The 26,880-nt window shown below is 50.9% G+C and overlaps 1 protein-coding gene across 1 annotated transcript in view; it reads left to right on the top strand.

The window, feature by feature from the left end:
- The first annotated feature begins 6,533 nt into the window (after positions 1-6,533).
- The window catches only part of Xxylt1 (xyloside xylosyltransferase 1), a 147,190-nt gene continuing 126,843 nt past the window's right edge, over positions 6,534-26,880 (top strand). The window contains exon 1 of the mRNA XM_015993311.3: positions 6,534-7,114. Within this exon, the coding sequence (XP_015848797.2) occupies positions 6,611-7,114 (504 nt within the window). The 5' untranslated portion in view covers positions 6,534-6,610. The remainder of the gene's footprint in view (positions 7,115-26,880) is intronic.

Genomic DNA, 26,880 nt, shown 5'->3' with positions numbered 1-26,880 from the left:
AAATTGAATAGCAGAAAGGAATGGAATAGAGCAAGGCTTTAAATTCATAGTTACAAAGTAGCTTGGCTTTTAGATGAGTTTTGCTATAATAGCTTATGTGGCCTGTTGTGACGCCTTCTGTGCATTAGGAGAGAGGAGTATACGCAATGCCAGTTGCACACTCAGGCTGCTCTTTCTGATTGCTCTGTTTTCTCTCCAGGACAGACATGCTGAAAATAGTGTGATTCTTTATTATTAGTCTGTTCACTCTTTTTCATGCTCTCAGTAATGTCAAAATTGTATTACTGCCAAGAGAAGAATAGGGGTGCTATGAAGATTCAGAAAATGCAGGCGTAACATGGGCATAGATAAAGGTGATTGAGTAGCCGTTCACCAGGCCTCATTGCAACACTTACATGTTTAAGATTTCCAAGATTTCCAATTTATTTTTATTCATTTTTAAAAGTTTCCAGCATTCCAGTGTGCTTGACTAATTGATGCTGGTGTTTGCTGTAGTGGAGTGAACTTTGGTGTTACTGCCCCCAAAGTAATCCAGCTTGCAACTTGTACTTTAGAACGTCATAGGTGCATTTTTGGGGAAAAAAATTATACATTCACATTTTAGAGAATTTAAGTTTGTGATCATGTTAGCAGTATTTAAAAATAAAAATTCCTGCATATTAGATATGATCATAAACCAAGTTGTTTTATTTAAAACTAAACTCGCTACCCACTTGGAATAATTGAACATTCCTAGACCACTCATTCTCAAATTTTTTTGTGTGGTTGCATTTTGACCATGGCTAGAATTTTTTAAAATGAAATCTTATGTCCATAATAACTTCAGTTTATATCCTTCTTGGATCCAGGGCTCCTCACAAGTGAAAGGATGAAACAAAGGGAAACTCTAAAAGCTCCCCTCGTGTGTGTTTCATGACTTAGAGTGTTCTTCACACTACCTTTCCTCACCTGCTGCTTACAGGACTCCTAGATCCTAACCACGAGCATCAGCCTCGTCCGTCCGTGTCTCCATCCGAGCCCACTCCTCTCGTTTTACAGAGAGCGTCACTTCCTTTGCTAGTTGGAGGCCGAGCTGACCCAGGTCTGCCATAGCTTCGAAGCACTTGTATCATGGAAGGATTTGAAATCGCCGTAATGTAAAGCAGCAGCTTTCCCTGTGTTTGATAAGAAACTCCAAATACTCTGGAGAACCTCATGATGAAGTTTGAGGGACTAGATTGGGATTTGAAAGCATCAAATTGTAGAAAAGTCTCCAGATTTTACAATAGCAAACATTAATAAAAGCAAAGTATTATAAAGTTAAACTCACCATTTATTAACTTTTTGATGTTTTCAAATGAAACATAACCATGGAAGGGACTTGGATTCAGTTTGGCTGAGTCCTAACACCTAGAAGGATGATTTTTGTGGGCGTCTTTTCCTGTTTACATAGAGGGGGATCATGTGGACAAAGAGAGATGGAATGAAATACAAATTTTCTTTGCATTGCTGTTCTCACTATCTTATTTTCTAGATTTTTCTCATTCTCCAGTTTTATTTTGGGTTATTAATTTTTAACAGGGAAAGCTTGCTGCAGTATCAAGGTTGTTAGCACCATTTAATACGAAGGCTAAAGGTTAACTTTTGGAAATGACCAGCTCCTTTTTAAATATCTGTTTACGTGCGCTTTGTGATATTTCTGGATCATTCCGGTCATAAAGACTGATCACGTGTACTATTTCTTGCTACCTGTGAAAAGGGTTTTAAGAATGTATAACCAACACTCCATTAGTTTTTATTAGTGTGTAGAAGATTTGTATCTAATTCATGAATGTAGTTTTACTGTAGTTTGTCATTGTAAATGGAGCAAAGTACATTATCTTTATAGTTCTTCTAAAATGTACATTATGTAAGAATTGTAAATATACTTGATTACTTTGTATGCTGAAAATTTACAATAATAAGTCAATAAAAATATCTCACTTCTGGCACAGTTACTTGTATAAATGCCCAGACTTCTTTTGAACTATGTGGTATCCAGGCTAACATCTGTTCTAGTTAAGGTCCAATCTGCTTCTCTGACCTTTCTAAATAATGGTGGTCCATGTTGATGCTGTTCACTGATTACTTCCATTCAGAAATCCGTTTTGATCCTTTAAATATTTCCTTCTCTCTAATTCCAAAGATGCTGCAGCCCCGCTTCATGAGCTAAAGACCACAGAGACTTTTTTGGGCTCTTCCCTGCATCTCCCCATTATAATTGACATGTTTGTTGGGAGTTCCTAATCTTGTTTCCTTTCTGCAAACAACACCCTGCTCCTGTGTGAATGGGACCGAGGGAAGGAGAGCTGAAATGGGGAACTAGATGTGAAGCTCGGCATTGCTTCTCCTTTGACATTTCGTCCAGAGCAGATGCAGACTCTTGAGTGATCTGCCGTCTGAGCCCGTGTCTCATTTTCAGAGCAGTCTAAAGAGAACCCACAGCAAGTGGTTTAAATGAAGGCAAACAGCCTGTGTCTTTCCTTAATTGCAAAAAACAGTATGTCTTTACTGTCCAAATAAAGGGTGAGCAACTGGAAGGGCTGGGTGCTTCTCATCTCAGCACGTTGGGAGTCAGAAGGAGGCAGCGGAGTTGGAGGTAGCATGAGCCTGGCTCCACACAAGCAAACAGTCCGTAACGTCACTCAGATAACAAGACTAAAGTGAAAGAAACGTCATCTACAATTCTGTCACCTTCCCGTGCTGTCCAAAGCGTAATCCACTTTATTTCGTGTGCTTATGTGTTTGTGGGTGTGTGTATGTGCAGGTGCAAGGGGACACATGCATGTGGAGAACAGTGTCCTCGGGCGTCATTCCTCTCAGGCACAGTTCACCCTGTTTATTTGAGGACAGGTCTCGTTGACCTGGGGCTTGTCAGTTAGGCTAGGCCAGATGGCCAGCCCCAAGGGTCTTACCTCTGCCTCCCCAGTGGCAGTGCTGGGATTTCAGGCATGTGCTACCAGACCTGACTTTTTTGACCTGGGTCCTGGTGACCAAACTCAGATCCTCCTGTGCTTGTGTGGCAGCCACTGTATTGTTTAAGCTGTTCCCCAAGTCTGCACGAGTCCCTGTTAATCAAAACCAGACAGCAGCAAGTTCAGTTCTCAGTCGGAGTGCCCCATCTGGAGAGCTCAGGAGCCACAGGTGCCTAGTGACTGCTGCTCTGGACAGGTGGGTTGTGTTATTATATTACATAGATTAAGTTCTTTTTGACTGCTGCTGGGAGGAAGCTGCCACCGTGGTATAGAAGCCCTTCTAGACTTCTGTGTCTTTGTGCACTCGTACGGCTGACAGCATTGCCCTGTGATCTTCTTTGATTCAGATGAGGGGTATCTAAAAACCTTGGTGGGAATTTTCAGAGGTGCCGACGTCATTTCAGTAGTCATGGGCTCGTGGCAGCATTGCTTTTGATTTCATCTCCCACCGACATTTCTCCTTTCTGGATTTTTTTTTTTTCTTTCTGAACCAAATTCAAAACATTTCACCAGCAGATCATTCAGTGTGAGTCTCTGAAGGGGTCTTGGGTAACAATGTATTCCCTCCCTAAATTGCACAGAACTGCCATTTTTCCAGGTGTCTCAAATATGGTTTTCCCAGGTCAGTCCACAAATGTTCACACAATGCAGTTGGCTAAATGTCTCTTAAATTTATAGGTGTTTCTCTACATTAGAAAAATTATCCACATGCAGTTGCTGAATACACCAGTTGTTTGTGTGTTTACTTTTGTTTTTGAAACAGCCTCGAACTTGCTCGACAGACTAGGCTGGCCTTGAAATCAGAGATCTATCCACCTACCTCTGAATATATATCACCTTTAATGACCGCACTATATTACTTGCCTAAGCATTTCATTGACGATTACTCAGTTCCCATCTTTTAATATCATAAATCTAGCTCTTAGAGCTAAATATTCCATCCTGAGGAGGTAGGACCTCAGTCACACAGAACCACAACCATACCAGGCAGCCTGAAGCCTACTCGCTAGCTCTGAACTCACAGGCACTCTGCTGCCTCAGCTTTCCAAGTTGCTGGGATTACAGGCTACCCCTCCACCCCCTGACCTCTTATGGCTAAATATTTTAGTATGTTGTTATTTCCTTAGGATAAATTTCTAGAAGTGAAATGCTGGTCTGACGGGTAAGGATTTTTAAGGCTTGTTCAGTATATTGGATATTTGTTCAGTAGTGGAAATATTTCTATCAAAAAAATAGTATCTAGTGTTCTTTTGAGTCTATTCAGAAAGAAAGATGGTCTAGGTAGTGTACAGGTGGCTGTATAGAATCACTGAGGATGGTTCAAGTCCGTACACTAGATGAAGGTGTTTAGAGACTATAACCCGTGGTCTGAAGTAGATATGGAATGTGCTCTACAGGAAAGACCAGCTGTTTAGTATCTGGTGAGAGATGTGTTTTGGCCAAAGTCAAACTTAATTCTAGAGCTACTGTACATAACAGGAATTTTGTCCACATGGGTATATTACGATACGCCCAAGCACTGGGAAAAGGCAGTATTTTTCAGCAGCTGGCAGGATTTTTTACCTGCCGTTTTCCTGGCTAGAAGGTGTGCTGTATAAGGGGAGGGCCTTGCTTTCTTCAGCGCTGTATCCTGGGTGCGCTTGTGCTCAGGGTCAGCAAGTATGCTAGGTCAGCTTAATAACTCGGTGGCTGCCACGAATCCACTGTTGTGGTTTTTGTCAGCAGTATACTTCAGGGAAGCACAACTTCCAATTTTCCTAGTGGGCATAGAACAAGGCACGATGGGCTACCACTTGCGGAGGAGATATTGTGGCATGTTACGATCTTTTTAGGGTTAAATTCCTCAAATGAAAACGGCTGGTTTGGCGAGTTGAGGTTCATTCAGTATAGCAGACATCAGGCCGTGGAGATTTTGTTCAGAGTATTTGAGTATTTACTGACTTCTTAGGTAAAATTTAAGTTGCTTTATTTCTTTTGCATGAATTAAAGGACTCGATGTCTAAAAGCATTAGTTGAAAAAAATGTAGACTAACTGTCAGAAGGAAAGACTCTGCATTGATGGTATGGGTGGGGACGAAAAAGCACAAACTGCACAATTATGTTATTTAGACATGCAATACTAGAGATTTGGGGTAGTATGTATAAATACCCCAGAAAGTTATGGTTACTAAATTTTTTTATGTCTGTTGGATATTTACACTTATTTTGATACATTTAATGTCTCTGGAATATCATTTATTCCGTGTGAGGCACTTTCAAAAATTTATTGTCTTTCATGTCTGTGGTGGTAGTAATATAAAGCTCTTCACTTTATATCCCAGCATAATCGTTCTCAGAGCAACCAAGTAACTTCTGGGTGTGTAATAGTTTGCAGTGGTACAGCTGGCCTGGACTTCCCATCTCATGTCTCCCAACCCTGGAGACTTTGGAAAACACAGTGCAGAGCTTGATTTATGCTCTGGGAATCCCATGTTTTTGTCACTTGTAAATACCTGTATATCATGGAGTTGTGAGCATCAGATGACTACCAACTGGTCATTTTGCCATCTGGGGTCCCTCGGGCCTATTTCAGATGGTGGGTGCTTTTCAGCTCCAATGGAAGAGGGCGGAGGTGGAAATGACTGATGCTGGCACAGGTGAGGGCCATCCACACGGCCTCATGAGCAGCATGGCCTAAGTGTGGATTTTTCGTGCATTCTCACCTCAGCCTCTTTCCAGCATGCAGAAGTTTACTTCAGAACTATTAGTGTATCGTCAAGTCTTAGAAATTCATTTGAAGCGAATGAATTTTTGTCCTTCTGGTATTGCCTGACTGATTAGGGTTAAAATGGCTACAGGCTAGTTAGGCTACTTCAGTATGCCGCAGTTAAAAAGTTTTCAAAAAACTTTCTGGGACATAACAGGCTTTCTGCTGAGTGTTTGAAGCCTATTAAACAATATCGATGCTCCTCGGGGGCTCTCTGAAGGGACTCTGATGATTGGACAGTGAGGTCCCTCTGCTGGCCACCCATATTCTCTGGGTTATCCCAGAGGTGCGAAGTGGGATGGCGAGGACATTTTCATTAGGGGTGTTGTAAGCCTCTGTGGGAAACAGGAAAGAACTTTCTGGTTTAAATGATTTGGCTGCAACTAGTTTCTTAAAAGGCGGAGGAGGCAGCGAAAGCTTCTAAAAAACAATAAGAGAAAACGTGGAGAGAGCAAAGTTAGCGCTTTTGAGTTCAGCATTTACTTACATAAATCCTACGTTGGGGGTGTTTGTTATTTCAAGACCCAGCCTAGCAGGTAGATCTTTCCCTCCCTAGCCCCCTGAGCCCAGCAGGTAGGGCTAGTCCCCCAGGCCGACCGTAGCTGGCCGATCCCGTCCAGCCTCCAACCTTCAGCCTGCCCGGTCTCAAGCCTGGCAGCCAAAATAGGAAGGGGGCCATCTCGATCCGAATCCCTCGGAACCTAGGACCTAGAGGGGCCGGCGGCGGCCCCGCCTTTCAGGCAACCCAGGCTCGGGATTGGCTGCGGGCAGCGCGGCCCCGCCCCCACCATGGCCGCCGCGGGCTGCCGGGCTCGGGGCCCCGGAGCGCCGGGCTGAGCGGTCCCCGCTGCTGGGCCGCCGGCTCGGGCGCATGGGCCTCCTCCGCGGCGCGTGCGCTCGGGCCATGGCGCGCCTGGGCGCCGTGCGCTCCCACTACTGCGCGCTGCTGCTGGCCGCGGCGCTGGCGGTGTGCGCCTTCTACTACCTGGGCTCGGGCCGGGAGACCTTCTCCAGCGCCACCAAGAGGCTGAAGGAGGCCCGCGCCGGGGCCGCCGCGCCTACGCCGCCGGGCGGGCCGCTCGAGCCGGCCCGGGGCTCGGCGGCGCCGGCCTCGGGCGCCAAGGCCAAGAGCCTGGAGGGCGGCGGCGCGGCGGCGCCGGTGGACTACCACCTGCTGATGATGTTCACCAAGGCGGAGCACAACGCGGCGCTGCAGGCCAAGGCCCGAGTGGCGCTGCGCTCGCTGCTGCGCCTCGCCAAGTTCGAGGCGCACGAGGTGCTCAACCTCCACTTCGTGAGCGAGGAGGCCAGCCGCGAGGTGGCCAAGGCCCTGCTGCGGGAGCTCCTGCCGCCCGCCGCCGGCTTCAAGTGCAAGGTGAGCGGTGGGTGGTGGCCCCGTGTGTGTACTCTGAGCAGTCTTGGGCTCCAGCGAGCGCTGTCCGCTTCCTGCGCCGGCGGTCGGTCCGAGTCCCTCCACCCTGCTGCCCTGCACATGCATGCCCAGCATGCTGGACATCGGGCCTGGGGGCGTGTCCTAGAGCCAGACGGGCTCAGCCCAAGCAGACGTGGACCTGTAGTGTTAGCCAGTCCGCCTCCTGCTTCATTCAGCACCGCTTCATTCACTGGAGAACCAGCCTGCCCCGTTTTGCTAGCTTCACAGCGGTCAGAAGTGCCCTAACAGTCTACATTCCTTTCAGTATTCTTTGGCTTCTGAGGATGGAATTGTTCATTTTGAAGACACCAGTAGTCATCATCCTGAGCTAAGAGTGCTGGACGGGGTTCTTGGGGAAGCCTCTAGAAGTATCGAGGTTAGACTGGAATTTCTCAGTAATATTCAGGGTATTGCAGTCGTTTCGGTTCTTGGTGGAAACCCTCTCGTGTCCTCTCTGTGTCCTTTTCCTTCCTGCCCTTAAGGACACGAACCAGTTAGATAAGCTGCAGGTTCCTCCTCAAGAGGAAGAGAAAGCGCTAAGAGATGCTGATATGGGCCGACCAGCCTGCCTTCCCTGCAGCTGATTTATCACCCGCCTTTGCTTGTTCAGGATTGGGCTCTTGACCTAGTGCGCCCGTTACCCTCATTCATCGACTTTACTTGCCCTGTTTTGACCCAGAGGTTGTGCAGAGGGGGTCCAGAGTCTGACTAGTGGGTAAGGGAGTAGGTGATCTTAAAGGATGGAGCCTGATGTTGGTAGAAGGGCACTGAGGCAAAAACAGCATGCCCTGTTGTGTCTGTGCCCAGCTGGGTGACAATCGGGAGCCGCTGGCAGAACCATGCTGGCTTCAGGGGTGGGTCCATGGCATTTTGGTGTTGACTACGGTGCCATGTTCCCGTTGCTTGGTGAGGCTCTGTTGTCAGCCTGGTTTTCTTTGACTTCACCTCTCTTTCCCAGAAATGTGCCTATGTCCTCATTTATTTTATTTTTGGAGACATTATTTTGTTATGCAGACCAGGCTAGGAGCTGAACTCACAGTCTCCTGAGTGCTGGATTACAGGTGTGCATAGCCCTGGCTGGTCACCTCATGTCCTAACTGTATTGATATTTTTTTAAAAAGATTTATTTATTATGTATACAGTGTTCTGTCTGCACATATCCCCCACAGGGCAGAAGAGGACACCAGATCTCATTACAGATGTTTGTGAGCCACCATGTGGTTGCTGGGAATTGAACTCAGGACCTTTGGAAGAGCAAGCAGTGATCTTAACCTGTGAGCCATCTCTCCAGCTCCCCCCCCCCCTTTTTTTAAGGATCTCACTGGTAGTCCAAACTGACCTGGCTGGCCTCAAACTTGTCTCGATACTCCTGAGTGCTACGCTATTTGTGTGTCACCACACCTGGGTTCCTGACTCCCTTGACGTGGCCTTACACAGCTATCCTTTCTGCCCAGAATGTCCCTTCTTCCCTCTTGGGGAAACTTCCATGCCTGATCCTTCATATCTTCCGTTTCTGCTTCTCCTCGGAGCATTGAAGATGTGTTTTCTGCACTAGACAGATGTGTCCATCAGGATAACTGCTGTGGTCAGGAAAGGGTACCTGGGCTGGATTTCATCCTGTGGGAGGTCTGGGAGCTTCTGGCTGGAGGGGCCCTTGCTTCCCATTTTGACCAGGCGTTCCAGAACCCGTCCTGCCTTACTTACCTGGACTTTCCAGAGCTAACTCAGCATGTCCCTGTCTGATCCTCAGGACTCTGACATGGGAGAAACTTTACTATTTCAGAGAAAAGGCCATAGGGCCCGTCTAGGCATCTCTTGGATTTTGCCAGGTCACCTTGAAGACCAGCACAGTTATGGCCACCTGCTGGGGTAGCAGCTTGGGTCTCTACATTTCCAGATCTGTTCCCTCCCTTCATCCCAGCTGTAGCCTGCTGTGGTCACACACGACTGCCTTCCGGCCTGCGAGCCTAAGCTCACGTCATTCCCAGTGTTGGGGTGCTTTCTCCATTCCGAGTCTTGCCCCTCTTCCAACACCATCAGCTCCTTGGAGGTCTGCAGAGGATGTCTTCACCCTTTCCCTTCTGGTCCTTTCCTGCTGGGCTGTGCCATGTCATGTCACTGTCCCATCACAGGCCCTGCCACACAGGTGGCCTCAAGATCAGGATCCGGCCCTGGAGTCCATATTTCCTGCTCTGGGGGGTGTTTCTTTGCTCTGTGGGGCCCATTGGACAGCCACGAGGCCTCGTGCAAAGCTCGTGGGCTGCTGCAGATGACCTGAAGGGACTGCCACCTTCCCCGTTGAGGTATGAAAGTGTGGGCCAGTGGTTCTAACCCAGTAGTTCTCAACTTGTGGGTCGTGACCCCTTTGAGGGTTCCAACAACCCTTTCACAGGGGTCGCCTAAGACTTGGAAAACATAGATATTTACATTATGATTCATAACAACAAAATTACAGTTATGAAGTAGCAACGAAAATAATTTTATAGGGGGGGAGTCACCACAACCTGAACTGTATTAAAGGGTTGCGGCATTAGGAAGGTTGAGAACCACTGTTCTAAACACAGCAGTAGGCAGGTAAAGGTTTATCAATCTCGGGGTCCCATTGCTCCCATTGCTCACGAGTTCGTATTTTGTGATCCTGTCTCTGTGATAAAAAGTCCCTCTCCCCAAATGCAGGCTTGCTTCACTACCTGTGATCTAATTCTTCCTAGGTTTGGATGCTCCTCACACCACAAGCCATTCATTCCTGCCTGCTCCTCTGCCTGCAGTGTGCTCCAGCTCTGTCCTTCAGGTCTGGAGTGGTAGGCTGGTGCTCTAACGCTGAGCCCTACCCCTAGCCCTGTCCATGAACTTCTTAAGAATGCAGGCCCTGATGTCTCTTAGAAGCCATGTCCCTAGCCTCTCACCATGCTCTCTGTATGTGATTACTTCTTATACAGGGGATTATTTCTTTCAGCATGGATTAGGGGGAAGAAAATCAGAACTTCTCAAACAGGTCATGTGAGCTGGAAGGGATCTTCAGGAACAGGGAAGGAGAAGTAAGAAACTGGCCAAGGCTGCTGGGCAGTGACTGGCCTTGAGGTGGTCCTGAGGGGGCAGAGCATTGGGGCTACTGTTTCTCCCCTTTAAAGGTCACCTTTCTCTTGTAAGACAAGGGTCAGAGGACAGCTTACTCCAGGGGATATTGTGTTGGAACCAGAGGGAGTGGATCCTTGGCACACAGCCTTCCAGAAACAGCCTGGGGCTTGTCCCAGAGAGGACCCTGGGACTCCGTCATGTCCACGAGATATCCTCAAAGCTATAGTGAGCTGGCAAAGGGCTTGTGTCCATGCTCAGAGTTGCCTTCCCAGGCCACCTTCAAGTGATAAACACCGGAAATAGATAGAGAAAATTATTAGTAACTCGGGCTATGTTTTGGTTAATTAAATAGATATTAGGTAAAAATTCACTTAATTTACACAAAATGAGAAAAAATCTCATTTTGACTATCATAGAAAAAAATTTTTAAGAATTTGTTAGCTTTTTATGTTCTTCCTGTGGAAGTATTTGTAACTAAACATCTAGACCTGCCGTGTCCCAGGTACCACCAGTGTAGGAGCTGCTTGGATGGTCCATCTTCTTACTCCTCAAGAGTCACATGTGTTCACTAAAAATCCAGACTGTCCTGGGTGGTGCCTAGAGTGTGCGTTTAGATGGAGAGGTGCAGGCATTCCTGGGGTGAGCCTGATGCTCTCCTGCTGACCTCTCAGAGTCAGCCCAAGCTCCCTGGCCTCCGCGGCCCGCCCCGGGGAGCAGTGCTCCTGTTGACTGACAGCTCTCCCTTCCGGCCCCGCCGCCTCGCCAGTGCGGGGAGTGGTCCTGACGTCACCGTGCCCCTTTACCATATTCCTGTTGAAGCTTCCCGTGCCCCTGGCACATCCAGCATCCTGGACCCCTGGCAGCGGGCCTTGGTTTCTTCCTCCAGCTTATCATCCTAGAGCCTGAAAAGGGGGTGTCCCTGTCTGTGGACCTACTTCTGAGCCCCTTTGTCCCCCTGTCAAATGGAGTCCCTTATTTGTAGAACTTAGGTCAAGACCCTTGCCCCCCTCTCCCCCTTTCTGTATGGGCTCTGTAGCCCATGATGGCCTGGAACTCAAAACCCTGCTGCTTTAGTCTCCTGGTGCTGGGGTTCTAAGTGTGCGCCATCACAGCTGGGTAAGACCAAGCTCTCCCATCAGCTTTCCTTGCTGTATCGGATTCGACAGGGCACACCAGGAAGGTCTGTCAGGAAGCCGGCTTAACCGCACTCGGGCTGGCTTCTCATTTAAGTAGTCTGGAGGGAGGCATTTCTGGCTGGCCTGAGAGCCTCAGCAGATATGAGGTTCCTTCTGGATCACTCTCTCGCCCTCCCCAGGGTAAGCCCCGTGTTCATGCTGCAGGATGGCCGCTGAAGCTTGAACTAGCAAATCTCTGTTGCTTTGTGTTTAGCCCAGTGTTTCTGTGGCTTTGCTCTTGGATCCAGCCTTCTAGTGTGGCCCTCCTCTGCTGTCCTCTTGGAAAAATCAGCACGGTGAACAGACCTGGAAGGCAGCCCCACCCCTGCAGAGTGTGGACCCTCTGGTGCACCGCTCCTTGTAGTCTCCTCCTGCGAGTCGCCAGGCCGTCTGCGCCAGCGTCACCGTGCCTGTTCTGAGCCCCGTTCCAAAGCATCCCTGTCTTTCCTGTCACCGGTGTGTGTCTTTTGTGGCCCATACTTATTTGTCTGACCATCGATTTGGCAGATGTAGAACACTCTGGGCTAGGCACTCTGGCTGGGTCCCTATGAACCAGAACAGCCCCCTCCCCCTCCCTCCACCCCCCAGTTCTCACTCTGGAGTCTTGGAAATGTGCGTGGGATGGACTTTAAACAAATAACCAGGTAAGAGAGAAAGTTTCATGGAGAAAAGCAAAGCAGGACAAGGAGCCAGAATGGGTTCAGGTGTCCAGGGTGGGGACTTGGCTGTCGTGTGGAGATGGCGAGGGAAGGCTCTCTGGTGAGGAGATGTGGAAGCAGAGACAGAAGGGGAGAGGACTGGGAGAGGGTGCTGAGGTGCCAGTGTGCCCGGATGTCTGAGAAAGTAACTGACCCATGGACTTGTTTGTAGCCTTTCTCTCCTGCTAGAATATCCCTAGAAGGCAGGGATGGCCTTACCCTTTTCATCTGTCAGGTTTGGGGAACTCACAAATGACACCCCCATTCCTGAGTCAGAAATGGCCAATGCCCCTTAGCTGGCAACATGAGAGACAGGAGAGCCACTACCCTCCCTGCTTGGATGGGCAGGCAGAGGGGAGGCAGGCCAGGGCAATTGTTTCTTCCAGTCGTCCATGAGCCAAGCATCATCGCTCATCTGCAGTAGGAGCCTGTGGGCCTGATGGAGGAAAGGGGTGTGAGGGGAGCAAGAGGTCCTGTGGTGGCTTCTGCGCCTGAACAGCGAGCTGCAGCCATGCCAGGGCTTTCTTCTCTGTCACCTGTATGGTCTCAGCCCAGTTCCTGGAGTATCCCAGCCTTCTGCCAAGAGGACCAAATCCAAGACATCCTGAAGAGATTGCAGGGATCTCTCTTCAGAGCTCAGCATGTCCTGGGCAGGTGCTCAAGCGTCACTAGGAATGACCAGGGAAATGTGTGGGTGGACTCAGGTATTCCCGGGGCTGTGTTTATAGTCAAAGCAGAACTGCGTGACTCAGGCTGAGGATGGAGGAGCACTTGCCTAGGCGAGGGCCCAGCTCCAGTCCCCAGCACTGAAACAAGCAACCCCCTCAAACTAGAGTGGCTTGAAAGGAGCTCTTGCTTGGACTTGAGAGAAGCCTGAGCATGATGGCCCTGGAGTTGGCAGTCTCTTTGATAAAGCTAATAGCAGACAGGTGACATTGAGGCTGCAGCTGCTGCTTGGGCTTGTCACAGCGGCAGGCACTTCACAGTTAGGACAGTCTGGGAAACAAGTCGGAGAAGTGTGTCCTGAAGTGAGCAGCCCTGAGGCCAGCTGGCATTTAGAGAACGGTCACTTTTTCTCAGATGACTTAGTGGGGACGCTCTTGTGAAAGTACCCAGAGTAGTGTGTGTGCCAAAGTGTGTCTCTCATGGTAGATATTATTATCGTGGAGCTGTAGGGAGGATTTTGTGTAGTGTTGCATCAAGTGTGTGATGGTTAACATTGATGCCAACTTAGGGTTTAGAATCACCATGGAAACACACATCTGGATATGTCTATTAGAGCGTCACAAAAGGTTTACCTGAGCCTGTAAGTCCCACCTTCTCATGAGCTGCCGCCCTGGATTGGATACAAAGAGGAGAGTGAGCTGAGCAGTATGTGTACCTCTCCGCTTCCTGACTGCGGAGGTCATGGGACCAGCTGCCTCCATGCCTCCCCGCCATGCCATGAGCAGAAGTAAACCTGTCCTTCCTTACATCGGTTTTTTCCAAGTATTTGTGATAGCATAAACTAACAAATGCAAAGTGCAATAAACTCCAGATGATTTTCAAGTTGTACCGAAATCCTAAGGCAAAGCTCATACAGATGATGTAATAAATGTGATTTGTAAATTCCGTGCGAGCCATGTACAGATGCAGATGTCCTGGCTTGGATTCTCTGTTAAGCCATTTTCTGAAAGGAGACAGACAGACAGACAGACAGACACACACACACACACACACACACACACACACACACACACACACACACACACACACACGGCCTGGCATAGGCTTTTGAAACCTCAGAGCCCACCCCTAGTGACACATTTCTTCCAGCAAGGCCACGCCTACTCCCAAAGGCCACGCCTCCTAACCCTAACCCTTCTCAAACAGTCCCCCAGCTGGTGACTAAGCATTCAAATATGTGAGCCTATGAGGGCCATTCTCATTCAAACCAGCACAGCTAAATAAGGGATACTGTAGATACATCATCTTAAAGCTAAGCAATTCAACGACCTAATTCCGTACATTTTCATCATCTCAGAAAGAAACCCAGTGCTCATTACCGGTCCCTCCCCTTTCTCCTTCCCTCTTCAGTCTCCAGGAGGGAGTGCTGGTCTGCTGCACTTCCTTATTCGGGCCAGCAGGAGGCTCAGCAGGTGGAAGGCTTGCTGTGCAAACCTGACAGCCTGAGTTTCCTTCCCAGAACCCAGGTAAAGTGTGGAGAGAACCACTTTAGAGACTTGTTCTCTGACCTCCACATGCGCTCCATAGCACCCACGCCCACGCCCACATCCATCACACTCTCCCCTAATCTTCAGAAAGTTAATTATGTACACATCCATGGGTCTGTGTGTGGCTGTGGAGGCCAGAGGGGTTGCGTCTCCCTAGGCTGGAGTTGCAGGTGCTTGTGAGCTGCTCACTGCGCTACTCAGGGCGGGCGGTGGACGGCACAGTCTGGCCCTCTGCCAGGAGTAAGCAGTCCGTGCTCTTAACCACTGGACAGTCTCTCCAGCCCCTAAAGTTATACAAGTTAAACATTCCCAACTTGAATGTTTATTGGAAATGGACTATATAAAATTATTTCCATGTATGGATTGGGGGAGGTTGGCTTTCATGCACCATAACGTTCTTCAGGTCCACAGTGGGACACACCGGTTCTTTGTCCCTTTTGTAATTAGGTAATATTCCATGGTATGGATAATTCCATATTACGTGGTTATCAGTTGATAATGGTTTTAGGTTTCCACTTTGGGCCGTTAGGAATAGGCCTGATGTGAATGTTTTGGGGTAGACATGTTTTAGGTCTCTTGGCTATAACCCAGGAGTAGACTGGCAGGTCTTCAGAACTGCCCCAGGCAGTGTGTGGGGCCTGTTCTCCACACTCTCACATGAACTTGTTTGTGGTTCTGATCTTAGTCACTTGCTGGGTTTGATTTGTTTTTTGCCTTACATTTTCCTAGTGACTAATAGGAGACGATCATGTGCTGATAAGGGCAGTTGTAGAAATGTGTGTGGCAGCGTTACACACTCACTGTGCTAGTTAGTGTTTCCATTAAATACCCGAGGCGGGGAGAGGAAGAAGGGGAGGAGGGAAGCTTCGCTTTGGCTCATGGTCCCAGGGATTTCAGTCCGTGGTTGCTTGCCCTATTGCTGTGGGTCTATGAAGAGATGGAGCTTCGTAGTGTAGAGGTGTGGTGGGGGATGGCTAGGGAGGGAAGGGGCATACAGGGAGAGGAAGAGGGGAAGAGGAAGAAGAGACCGAGACCGAGAGGGGAGACGGTTCAAGGGCACATCCCCAGGGACCTGCTTCTTCCAGCTAGGCCCCACGTCCTACTTTCCCACACCTACCAATAAGACCATCAGTTTATGGATTGTCCATTGGTTAGGTCAGAACCCAAGTGATTGACACACTCGAAGCTGTACCACCTATGAATATTCCATTGTAGGAGGATTTCTTCTTTTCTTTTTCCTTTCTTTCTCCCTCTCCCTCCTCTTCCCCCTGCTCCTTTCTCATGTAGCCCAGGCTGACCTCAAACTCGCTATGTAGTCAGGATGGCCTTGAGCTGATTCTCCTGCCTCTGCCTCCTGAGTGCTGTGTAGCCATTTGTTTGACTGTTGATTGTAATATAAAACTCGGGGACAGATACAAGATAAGAACCTGAGACAATCACCATGTCTGACACACCCGCCAGAAGGAGCCGGAGCAGCCTTCCGGCCCCGCCTCCCCTTCCCTGGGGCCACTATTTCTCCAGTCTGGGGAAACTGATCCATCCTGACCAGCTAAATGCAAACCCTGTCCCTGGAACCGGCACCTGACTAATTGGACAGTGGGCCACAACATAGCTAAGATTCCTGCCACAGTACTGGAATTATATAGACATGGTACTCCCCTGCCCCCTGCCCCCAGCACTTAGAGAAGGCATTTCATATCCAAACCCCCAGCATTCCATTCCTCGTCCCCCAAAGGCTCATTTCTGGCTCACACTGCACATGACTCCATTACCAGGAGTCTCCATAGGCTCGACAGTTCCAGTATTGCTAAAGAAAAATAAAGTTAGTTTCAAAGTCTCCGAGCTTCAAGGCAAACTCTTAGCTCTGAGCCCCTGTAAAGTTTAAAAGCAAGTTACATACTTCCAATACTCAGTGGAGTAGGGCAAACATTTCCACTCTTGAAGGGAGAGCAGGGATGGGACCCCGTGACCCCAAGCCTGCAGGGCAGCATTTCAGGCATGAAGGAGCATTGAAGTACCTGTGAAGTTCTTTTCCCAGCAACCCCCCAGGCCATGGGACATTGCTCCTGGCCTGCCTGTGCTGGCTGTGGCCAGGGGCGTGTTCCCAGTGGCCCACTGCTTCATATGCCCCCTGCTCTAGTCCCCGCCACCCCCCTATAATGACACCAGGTTATGGTCAGGGCCCTGAGATGTGATCACTTGTGTGGGACCAGCTTGCAAACATTTATTTACCGCAGGGACTCTTGAGGAACGAGGGATAAAAGACTTAGATAGAAATAGAGGGGAGAGAAACAGAAAATACAGGATAGCCTCGGGAGGGCCTGGGTCCTTATCCACCCGCCCAGAACTTTATTCCAAAGGTTTGTTTTTTTTTTTTTTTTTTTTTTTTTTTTTTTGGTTTTTCGAGACAGGGTTTCTCTGTGTAGCTTTGCGCCTTTCCTGGAACTCACTTTGGAGACCAGGCTGGCCTCGAACTCACAAAGATCCGCCTGGCTCTGCCTCCCGAGTGCTGGGATTAAAGGCGTGCGCCACCAACGCCCGGCGGTTTGTTTTTTTTTTTATGACAATGCCAGGGGGAGGAGCAAAGTGTACATCTTCCAAGTGTCGACCCCTCCAAGTGCCGGCACTCAGGCCCGTGGTCCAGTCATCCTCTCCATGCAGACCTGCTGGGTAAAGCCACGAGGGAACCCAAATGGGCTCTGACAGTCTTTCCCTAAAGTCCTGCCTCAGAACACGGCTTTGGGGATTGAGCCTTCGACCAGTGAGGTTTAGGGGGCATTTCATATCCAAACCTTGGCTATCCAGATGTATTTTACAAATATAACAACCTCTCAACTACTTTAGCTCTCCCCTTCCTACCTGTAACATCTTTAGAAACCTGGACCATTTAAAGAACATGGTTGCTGGACCTCGCAGTCCTGCGTTACAGCTTCCGTGTGTGCTGCCTCTGGTCTCTTAGATGCTGTATCTACCCGAGGCTAGCAGTCTGCGCCAGGGTCAGTACTGGGGAGCTGTATGCCTTGGGTGGCCCACATCCTTGTCTCCTGCTCGAGATGTGCACTGGAAGGCCGTTGGAGGACTTCGGAGTCTACAGTTTTCTTGGGAGTCTGCGTGAGGAGCCCAGCACAAGCTTCCGAAAGCCTGGGCAGTAGAGGGCCACTGTGTCTAGTTTGCCACTGGAGGGCGCTGCGGTACCGTGTTGGTGCGCTCTGTGTCAGCCTTTGGGTCTCCATGGAGTGGCTTTCACCAGCCCCGCCCCTGGCCTCTAGGCTGGGGGACTAAAGAAGGCCTTTCTGTCCAGTGTAAACGGTTGAGGAGGTTGTTTGAAGGTGCTTAGTGGGCCTCCAGGGCAGCTGGGTCTGGCACCCAGGTAGAGGGAGTGCAGATAGGAAGGTCATGCTCTCCTCGGTCCCGGCTCCGGGGCCAAGCACGGTGCTGCCCAGGTGGCCTTGTTGTGCTCCCATGGGGCGTCCCTGGCCTTGTAGTGCTCCCATGGAGCGTCCCTGGCCTTGTAGTGCTCCCATGGGGCGTCCCCGTTCATTGTTACCCAGGGCTGGATCTGCTTCAGATGTGGGAACTGTGTCTGTGGAGACAGGTGCTGGGCCTGCCTGTAGCCAGAGCATTGGCTGTCAGTGTGTTGGGAATTCCCTGTCTCGGGTTCACCCCAATCCTCCCAGCCCTCCTAACGGAGGGCCCTGGCCGTCGGTGCTGACCCACAGGCCTCCTGCATCCTCATCCTACCTGGGACATCACGGGAATGGGGGTGGGGGTGGGGTGGGGGGACGACACTGTTTCCCACACTTGCTCACTGCACTTCCTGCCTCTAACAGTCTGTCCTGGGTCCTCCAGGGAAATGCTCCAGGGCAAGAGTGTGTACAGGCTCAGAGCCTAGGACTTGGGTTCAAGTCCAGCGTGTGACATTTAAGAGCAGCTGCCCTGGATGTAACACTTCTGAGCCTCCCTCCACTCTTGATTGACTCTCTCAGGAGAAAGCGGAGACAGCACACAGGACCTTCCTGGCATTCAGCGAGGGGATGGCAAATTGGTGGCTGTACTTCTGGCTCCTGGGTAGGTGTGTGGAGAGCAGGGGACTTCCCAGCATTCTAGAAGACATCTCCACTTGGAGGGTGAAGCAGCGAGCTGGCAATAACAGCATGCGCCCAGGTTTACTTCAAGGGGTCCTTGTATTCTTTTGCGTCCCCCACAGTTCCCTAAAGGACAGTGTTTCTTCCTGTTCTGTGTCCCGCCCTCACCCCAGTGCAGTGCTTGTCCTGGAGCAGGAGCTGGGTGCTTTGCTGGGTACTCTTGTTGTATCCATGCCCTCTCCTGTTAGCACTACCCAGGCCTGTGGGTGCTTGGCCTGTGTGATCAGAGAAATGGGGGAGGGGAGGAGGAGGGCACAGACTGTATCCCTGTCATGGACGTAGACATACCTTTGCCTGTGGAAGGACGAGGCTCCCATCCCCTCATCCACCTGGCTGTGGGCACAGGCTCTGCAAGTGTCTGCCCGCCATTGTTCCGGAGTCGGAGTGGTAGAGCTGGAGTGTGTGCACTTGCTGTCTTGAAGGCCGTGTGGCTGGACCTGCTGCACCTGTGAATGTTTAGCTTCTAGGAGGCTCCAGCCAAACCTGTTCCTAGTAAACTAGGTGCTAGGTGATGTTTGCTTTTCCTCTTCCCAATGTCTTGGGTTGTTTTCTTGGTCTGAGTGCTCACACCAGTTATTCATGATACTCTGGAGCATTGGCTAAGTGTAAGCTGTCAGTGGTTTAGAAGGTCATGCATGGCACCAGGAAGACTGGCATTCCCCCATACGTACCCACATACTTTCAGGCATGTTCACAGTCCCAGCTCCTGCCCATCTCAGGTGGCCTTAGGCTTCACACTTTGTGGCTCTTTCAATACTGGGTGCATGAGACAAGGTACCAGATTATCATGGTGGGGTGTGTGTGTGTGTGTGTGTGTGTGTGTGTGTGTGTGTGTGTGTGTGTGTGTGTGTGTGTTGGGGGAGTAACAGCTGAGACCTGCCTGAATGGTCAGCTTCCTGGGGTCCTGGCAAGGATGCAATTCTAGCAGGGATTCACTGGTTGGTACACAGGACACCTGCGCAGGATCAGGCTTTGGTGTCCGAGGCCACCTCTTGTCTGAGGGAGCAGAAGAGAAAGCAGGGATTCCCAGAGTGACTGGGGCTGCCTGTGAGGATGCAGAGGCTGCCTGAGGGAGCAAGGGCCTTTGAGGATGCCATTCATGGTAAATTAGCAAGACACTTGTTCTTCTTGGAGAAAAGTGGGGGAGGCAGGCCGCTAACTCCTCTGCCTGGCAGAGGGGATAGGGAAGGGGAAGGCCAGCCTGGTTGAGGGAGTGTTTGCTGTCTGAGTTGGCAGAATCGCCCAGCAGGAGGGTGCCAGAACAAGGAGAGACAGCCGCATGGACTGTACCCAAGGGTGCCTGGCTTGCATGCAGGTCTGCCTGTGAACTTCTGGAGTGATCACTTCACACCCCTGCAGCTTGGCTCAGGGGCCTCCTCTCCTGGGATCTGTCCAACCCTTTGCTGTCTGTAGTCCTGTCCTCCCCAGGAGGCTGCCTTTTTATTGTGTTATTAGTGTGGGGTCTCACCCACCTCTGACACCCCATACCCATTAGTCCCTTCTCTAACCCCTGGGTACCGAGCCTGGCCTCTTTGCCAACTGCTAGAGGGCGGGGCTGGCTCTTGCATCTGTCTCCATGGAGATGTGAAGACAGGCCTGGTGCAGCATGAGCCTCAGTGCGGGCTGAATGGGCTGCAGAAGTAGATGCAGGCAGGTGGGCAGGGAGGGTGAGCACTGTGAGGTAGCCACAGGAAGTGAAGGGGCTGCTGGGTAGTGGCACACCTCAGACATCCTGTGAGCGCTGTTCCTAGGCATGTGGGATCATGCTGATCAGAGAGGGAGAGACATCAGCTCTCCCATAGGGATTGTCCCACCTGAGATCAACCAGGACGGTGACCGTGTGCTTCAGAGACTTCTTTTTAGGTTTTTGGACCCCACTGCGCCTCCTGTGTCCTTATGAAGAAATCCTGATGCTGTTGGGAGGGAGCTAGGGAGGCTCCTGACCTGCCCAGAGCTCTGCTGGCATCAATGCTTTGGCAGGCCTTCAGCTCCTGCCTTTGACCCAGACACTGGTGGGCAGAGTCTGCCCAGGAACTGCTTACCCTGGGTTCCAGGTCTTTCTCTTCCGGGTTTCATGAATAGGCTTCCCAGTGTGTCTGAGCTTTAGTTCCTCACCTGCCAGTGATGGATTAGTTACTTTTCCATCATAGTAACAAGTACCCCAGATACTCAGTCTATAAAGAGAGGGTTGTTTGCTTGTTTGTTTGTACAGGGAATTGAACCTCGGGCCTCTTGCATCCTAGGCAAGTGCTCTACCATGAGGCTCTATGCCCAGCCCAGCAAGGATTATTTTAGATGACAGGTTTAGCCCTTCTGTCCATGATCACACACAACCAGTTTTTATAGCTCTCCGGTGGGGTGGCAGGTGGCATCAGCAGGGACACAGTGTAGAACCTGGTTCGTTTGGTTGGGAATTGAAAGAAAGGAAGAGGAAAGGACTGGGGGTCCCAGTGCTCCCTTCAAGGACTTAAGAACTCCCACTGTGGGCTTGGAGATGACACATTTGGGAAAATGTTTGCAGGGCAAGCCTGGAGACTTGCACTCACGTAAGAACCAAGGTGTGGTTATTTGACCTTTAACCTTATTCTCGGGAGGCAGGGACAGGAGTATCCCCCAGGCGTGCCTCGACTGCCTGTACACTCATGTGCACACACACAGAACTCCCACTGAGTCTCAGCTCTTCAGAGTTCTAGCATTTTCCCCTTGTGCCACAGGCTGAGCAGCAGGTTGGTCACATGGGCCTCTGGGAGTCCTTTATGCAGATGGTGGTGGAAAGATGGGGACCTTCCAGCCCTGAGTCAGTGTGCAGCTGTCTTACTGGTGGGTCTCAAATGGGCACTAGGAAGTTGCAAGCGCACGTTCTTCTAGAATTTGTTCTGAAAGGAGGCTAGGAGGTGAGGGGAAGAGGCTGTTGTTCAGCTCTTCCGGGAGGGCTCCTGGAACGACCCGCAGAGTCGTCATTGCTGGGAGATTTTGGTGGATTTCCTGGTCTCAGTCCTGAGGAGATGAGGGGTATGGAATCTCCTCAGCTCTCTCTGGGGCTTGTCACCTCTACAAGAATCACAGCAGTCCCACACTGGAATGAGCCCCTGAGGAGCAGGCATCATGCTGGAGCCCACCTTGGGCTTGCTCTCGGTCCACAGAATGCTTGTCTTAGTGTAGAGGTGTTCTCTCTTCAAGAGAAGTGGTCCAGGTGAAGCCCTGGCCCAAGGCAGACTGAGGGCTTGCTCAGAGCCTCCCCCCCCCCCCCCCCCCCCGCCCCCGGCAGTGAGCAGCGGAGCCGGCCCCTGACTTTCTGACACTTGGGCATTTTTATCCTTCCTGAATGGCTGGCTGTTGATCTGAGTGGTTCGTGCTTATCCTTCTGAAGCAGGGGATGCTCTGTGAGATGTGGGGCTCCAGTGGAATGGTGACTGGGGTGCCCTTTCGTATTGCTCACAGGCTTGTACCTGAGACATCGTCCCCTCACTAGCTATCCAGAGTTAGCAGGTAATGTTTGTGTTCCCAGAGCCAGGACTGGACCAGCCCTCATTCCTGCCCCAGCCTGTGGAGCCAGCGGAGCCCCCTCAGTATGTCCTGTGTGCCTGTGCTGTCTGGGGCGCTGCCTCCTGCATCTCCTTGACAGCAGGTCACTGGGGTCTGGGTTGGAGGAAGTCTAGTACCTTCAAGTTACCTATGAGGAAGGAACCAGGAAAGGCCAAGTGGCCTGCGTGAGGTCACTTTTCTATTGCTGTGATAAAAATGCCATGACCAGGTTAACTTAGAAGAGAAAGCATTTGCTGTCTCAGAGGGTCAGACCCTGACGGCAGGGCAAAGGCATGGCTGCAGGGACCGCCACAGCTCCCATCTGGATCAGCAGATAGAAGTGGGGGAGAAGGAGCGCCAGATCGCTTGGGGAGTCACATGGGCCTTTTGAAACCTCAAAGCATGTTCCCACCGGCACAACCCCAACAAGGCTGCCCCTCCTGATCCTTCCCACACAGTTCCACCAGCTGGGGACCAACCGTTCAGACATGAGCCTGTGCGGTCCATTGTCTTCAAGTCCCCCAAATCACGCAGCTGGACAAGGGGGTCTGGGGCTCCATGGACTCCCTGTCTCCCTGCCCACCTTCTCTTTGGTTTGCTGCTGAGCCAGCTCTGGGTGGTGCTTAGCTCTGCATCTTCAGCTTCTGTCCCTGGTGCGATGCGTTTGTTTAGTCTCACTCACCCGCGGCCGTTCTGCAGTCACTTGTGTTTGTGACCTGTGCCTCTAGAGTGGCAGCCTGCCTCAGATACAGGTTCGGCCGTTCTGAAGGGTGCCACTGCCCACTTCCCACTCTGGCCTCTGTGGGACCTGAGCCTGGGGTGGGACAGCCGTGTGGAGTGGGAACCCACTGCCGCCTCCTGCCTGGTCCTGCATGGCACCTGCAGCCCTGTTGATCTGATCCGTGACACCCAGAAGCTCTTCTAGATGCTCCCTTCTCTGATGGTGTGGTGGTTAGCTTTCCTGTCAACACAGTCTAGAACTGCCTGGGAAGGAGTCGCAGGGAGGGATTGCCTAGATTGGCTTGGCCGCTGGGTGTGACTGGGGGGTTGTCTTGATTACAGTAACTGATGGGAAGCACCAACCCACTCTGGGTGGCACTGGTGCCTAGGTTTGGGTCCTGGGCTGTATTAAAATGGAGAAGGAGGGCTGTAGAGATGGCTTCGCAGTTTAGAGCACTTGTCGCTCTTCCAGAGGACCCAGGTTCAGTTCCCAGCACCCACATCAGGATCACCTGTAATTCTAGCTCTGATACCCTCTTCTGGCCTCCATGAGCACTTGCATGCACAGCATTCACACACACAGAAATACATACATGTACAGATTTTAAAAATAGCGTAATCATGGATGTGTTCGTCTCTCTGCTCTTGACCAGAGGAGACATGACTAGCTGTGTGACATTCCTGTCACTGTGACTTCTCTGCTGCGAAGGACTGTGACCTGGAACTGTGAGCTAAAGCAAACACCTTTCTCCTCTGAGTTGGAGTTGGTATTTTATCCAAGCAACAGAAACAAACTGGTACAGAAACTGGTGCTGAGGTGTGATGAGCCCGGCCATGTGGTGGTAAACTTGAACTGTGTGTGTGTGTGTGGGCGGGGAGGGGTGATGCAGAGACATTTGGTACACTGGGCTAGGAAAGCCGCTGGAAGTGAGAAGCAGGGCTTAATGAGCCACTCTGGTGGGCACTTGGAAGGCTGCTGAGAGACAGGGACAGAGGAGGTCCAGCTCCTGAGGCTTCCAAGAGGAGCAGGACTCTGTTGGGAACAGGGGCAGGGGCCATTTGTTTATTTCGGCCAGGAACCTAGCTTCATTTTGCTCACGTCCTGGGACTCTGAGGGAGGTTAAGTTTGAAGATAACGGACTGACTGGTTTGGCAGGATGGTGTTTAGGCTGTCTCTCATGAAGGAGCCGCCAGCCATGGAGGGCTCAGCACCCGTGGCGGAAGCTCCCCACACTGCTGTGGATAGAAGAGTCACACACCAGGTCACCCCGGCTGCGTACAGCTGGGGCCACACGGCAGCATACAGCTGTGGCCGCCGAGGCTAGCCCACCTCTCCAGCTGGTAGCAGAACTTGGCAATGTCCTAAGTGTCATTCACATGGTACTGGTTTTGAGTACCTGAAAAACAGAAGGTTGAGGGGTCGTGGAGAGCAGGGAAGACTAGGAACCAAGCGGCAGGTTCAGTGTGCCTGAGGGGCGGCCCTCAGAGGCCACTTCGTGAGGCTGGGAAGATGAAGCCTTAGCTCTCGTGGAGCCCCCAGGATATGGCGATTCCGGTACTGTGGGACATCTGCTAAGGAGAGCTGCAGCCTGGAGTGGCACCAACTGAGCCTGGGGACTGTGTGCTGGTGGCGGAGCTGGAGGGGGGGAGCGAGCCCTCTGGGGGAACCAGTTATGTTTACAGGCCCCGACGCTGGACTGGGGACGGCAGGGTTTCCTATTTGCACTGAAGTTCCTGTCACTTTGATTTCCCCGGGTGATGGAGCAGAACCCGGGACTGTAGCAAAAACAAACCCTTTCTCTCCCAAGTTGTTTTTTGTCGGGGTGTTTCATCACAGCAGCGGAAACGGAAGCAGGGCTCTCCAGTTCAGACACCGCCCGCCCGCCCTCCTGCATGCCTGTTCCTCTAGAGGTCGTTCTGATGCCGATGCTGCCTCTGCTCTGTCTGTCTGACTGCCACACTAGTGAGAAGCAGAGGTGGGGCGACCTGGGGGGAGGAATCACCTTGGTTTCTCTCCCCCTCCTATGTGGACTCCTGTAGGAGTGGTATGTACTTGCTGAGGACTCTGGTGTTGGCACACATGGACTTGGTTCAGCTTCTGACTGTCCCTCATCCCTCCTGGAGGCAATAAATAGTTATTCTCCTTCTATGAATGGCTTCCTTGGCTACACAAGGGACACAATGATTGAGTAAACAAATGTGTGAAAAGGACCTGTCTTGCCCAGCACTCAGTAGGTGTTTGCCGGGGCCCATAGGCAAGGCTGTCCTGTCTCCTGAGAGGTCTCTGGTCTGCGTCCTGTTCTGGGGGAGCTCTGCTCGTCCCTGGCATGTGCCATCCCATGGCTTTGCTCTTCACATTGCTCGTTGCTTTTCCTCATGGGTTGAGATCTTACAGTAGGTCCCAGACCTAAGCCTGGCTGTGTGGTTTGCCTGCATGGATGCCCGGTCCCCTGTCACGTGCATAGCAGCCCCATGCCACGTCCTTTAGACGTCAGCTTGAGGCTGTGTGATGTGGCTCCAGAGCACTGGAGAAGTTATGGGAGGCAGTGTTCCTTGTTGTAAGGTATACCTAACAAATGGCGGTGTGCAGTGGGGCTTTGCTGTCACTGCTGCCGTGTGTGCCATGGCCAGAGCCCTGGGTCCCTGTCATCTACTAGGGCATGCTGGTGGGGTGCTTGTTGAGAGTTCATGGGGAGTCCTCTGGGTAACACACTGTACAGCCTGGTTACTGTCCACCCCGTGGCCCATCTCTGATGGTGCTTCCTGGATAGAGCTTGTCTTTGGACTCTGGGACGTCCTGGAGAATACTGTCTTCCTCCACCTGTCACAACTGAAAACTCAGCCTGGCTGGGACCTTTGGGCCTCAGCAAAGTATGAATAGTGAAGCGTGAACCTAATTAGTCTTATTAAATAAAAACCCGGAGTCACATATCGAGGGTGCAAGCAGAGCAGCAGCCATCAGAAACTTTTTACCTCTACAAATCCTTAGACTGAATGGGGTGCTGAGATCCTGTCTCAACCCCCCTAGTGTGGGACTAAAGGCCTGCACCACCACCTCCTGGCTCTGTTTCTCTTTTAGACTGATCAATCACGTGTAGCCCAGGGTGACCTTGAACTCCTGATCTTCCTGCTTTCTCCTCCCAAGTACTGGGATTAAAGATGTGTGTCACCACTGCCTGGTCTCTGTGGTTAACTCTATGGTGGCTAGCTCTACCTTCTGATCTTCAGGCAAGCTTTATTTGTTAGATTGCAAACAAAATGTACAACAGGATAGCCAAAAGGTGAGTTAAATTTGGTGAGCAGTCATTGCCAAGGACCTAAAGATATTTGTAGGTTGGTTCTATCTACTCTTTTGTCCTCCAGGCTCACGGAGAATCTTGACTTTGACCAGAAGTACCATCAGTGGAAGTCATTCACTCTCAGGGCTCTCAGAGCTGGAAGACATCTAAGAACAAATGCAAAACAAAATGGTTTCTTTTGTCGAAGTTGGAAGCTCTGCCTTGAGTGTTGGGAAGGGAATCGGAAGTTACTGTTTAACCTCCTGGTTTCTACAGCGGTTGGCATCTAGTCCTCTTGTGTGACACGTGCAGCATCTGGACCTGATTTATGAAACTCCTGAGGGATTTGTTAGAGCCCGGAACTATGAGAGAACAGCTCACTGGCCCATGAGAACGTTCTGCTCTGAGGGCTTGGCCTCAGACCCCAGGGTGAGAGAGGGTTGTGAGAATCCATGAGAAGGTGCAGAGAGAGGGCAGTGGACCCTGGAGAGCCTTCTTGACCTGCCCCGCAGAGGGTATGAAGCTGGACGTCCTGTTCTTGTAGACCATCTTCATTCTCCCAGGTGCCCCTCAGCCCTATCCCTTGCTGGTGTAATTTGGATGTGGTGGGGGACTTTAATCTCAGCTTGTTTCACTTCCGGGACCTGTATGCTATGGTGTAGGCTATGGTGTTTCTGATCATGTTGTCTTGTTTCATCCTTATTGTTCATGGAGTATGTTGTCATCTTTATTTTATAAGCTGTTCTGTGAGTTTCTGACTTTTTGAGACAGTATATCAAGATATATTAGGCTTTAAATGAGGACATCTCCCATAGGCCCAATACATATAGGCGTTCACAGCTCACAGTTTGGTCATTGACCCATCACTGAGGATAGA

This window comes from Peromyscus maniculatus, chromosome 12 (genome assembly GCF_049852395.1).
Source record: "Peromyscus maniculatus bairdii isolate BWxNUB_F1_BW_parent chromosome 12, HU_Pman_BW_mat_3.1, whole genome shotgun sequence".
NCBI lineage: Eukaryota > Metazoa > Chordata > Mammalia > Rodentia > Cricetidae > Peromyscus > Peromyscus maniculatus.
Note: the sequence above shows the minus strand (reverse complement) of the source record. Positions and strands in the feature narration are given on the sequence as shown.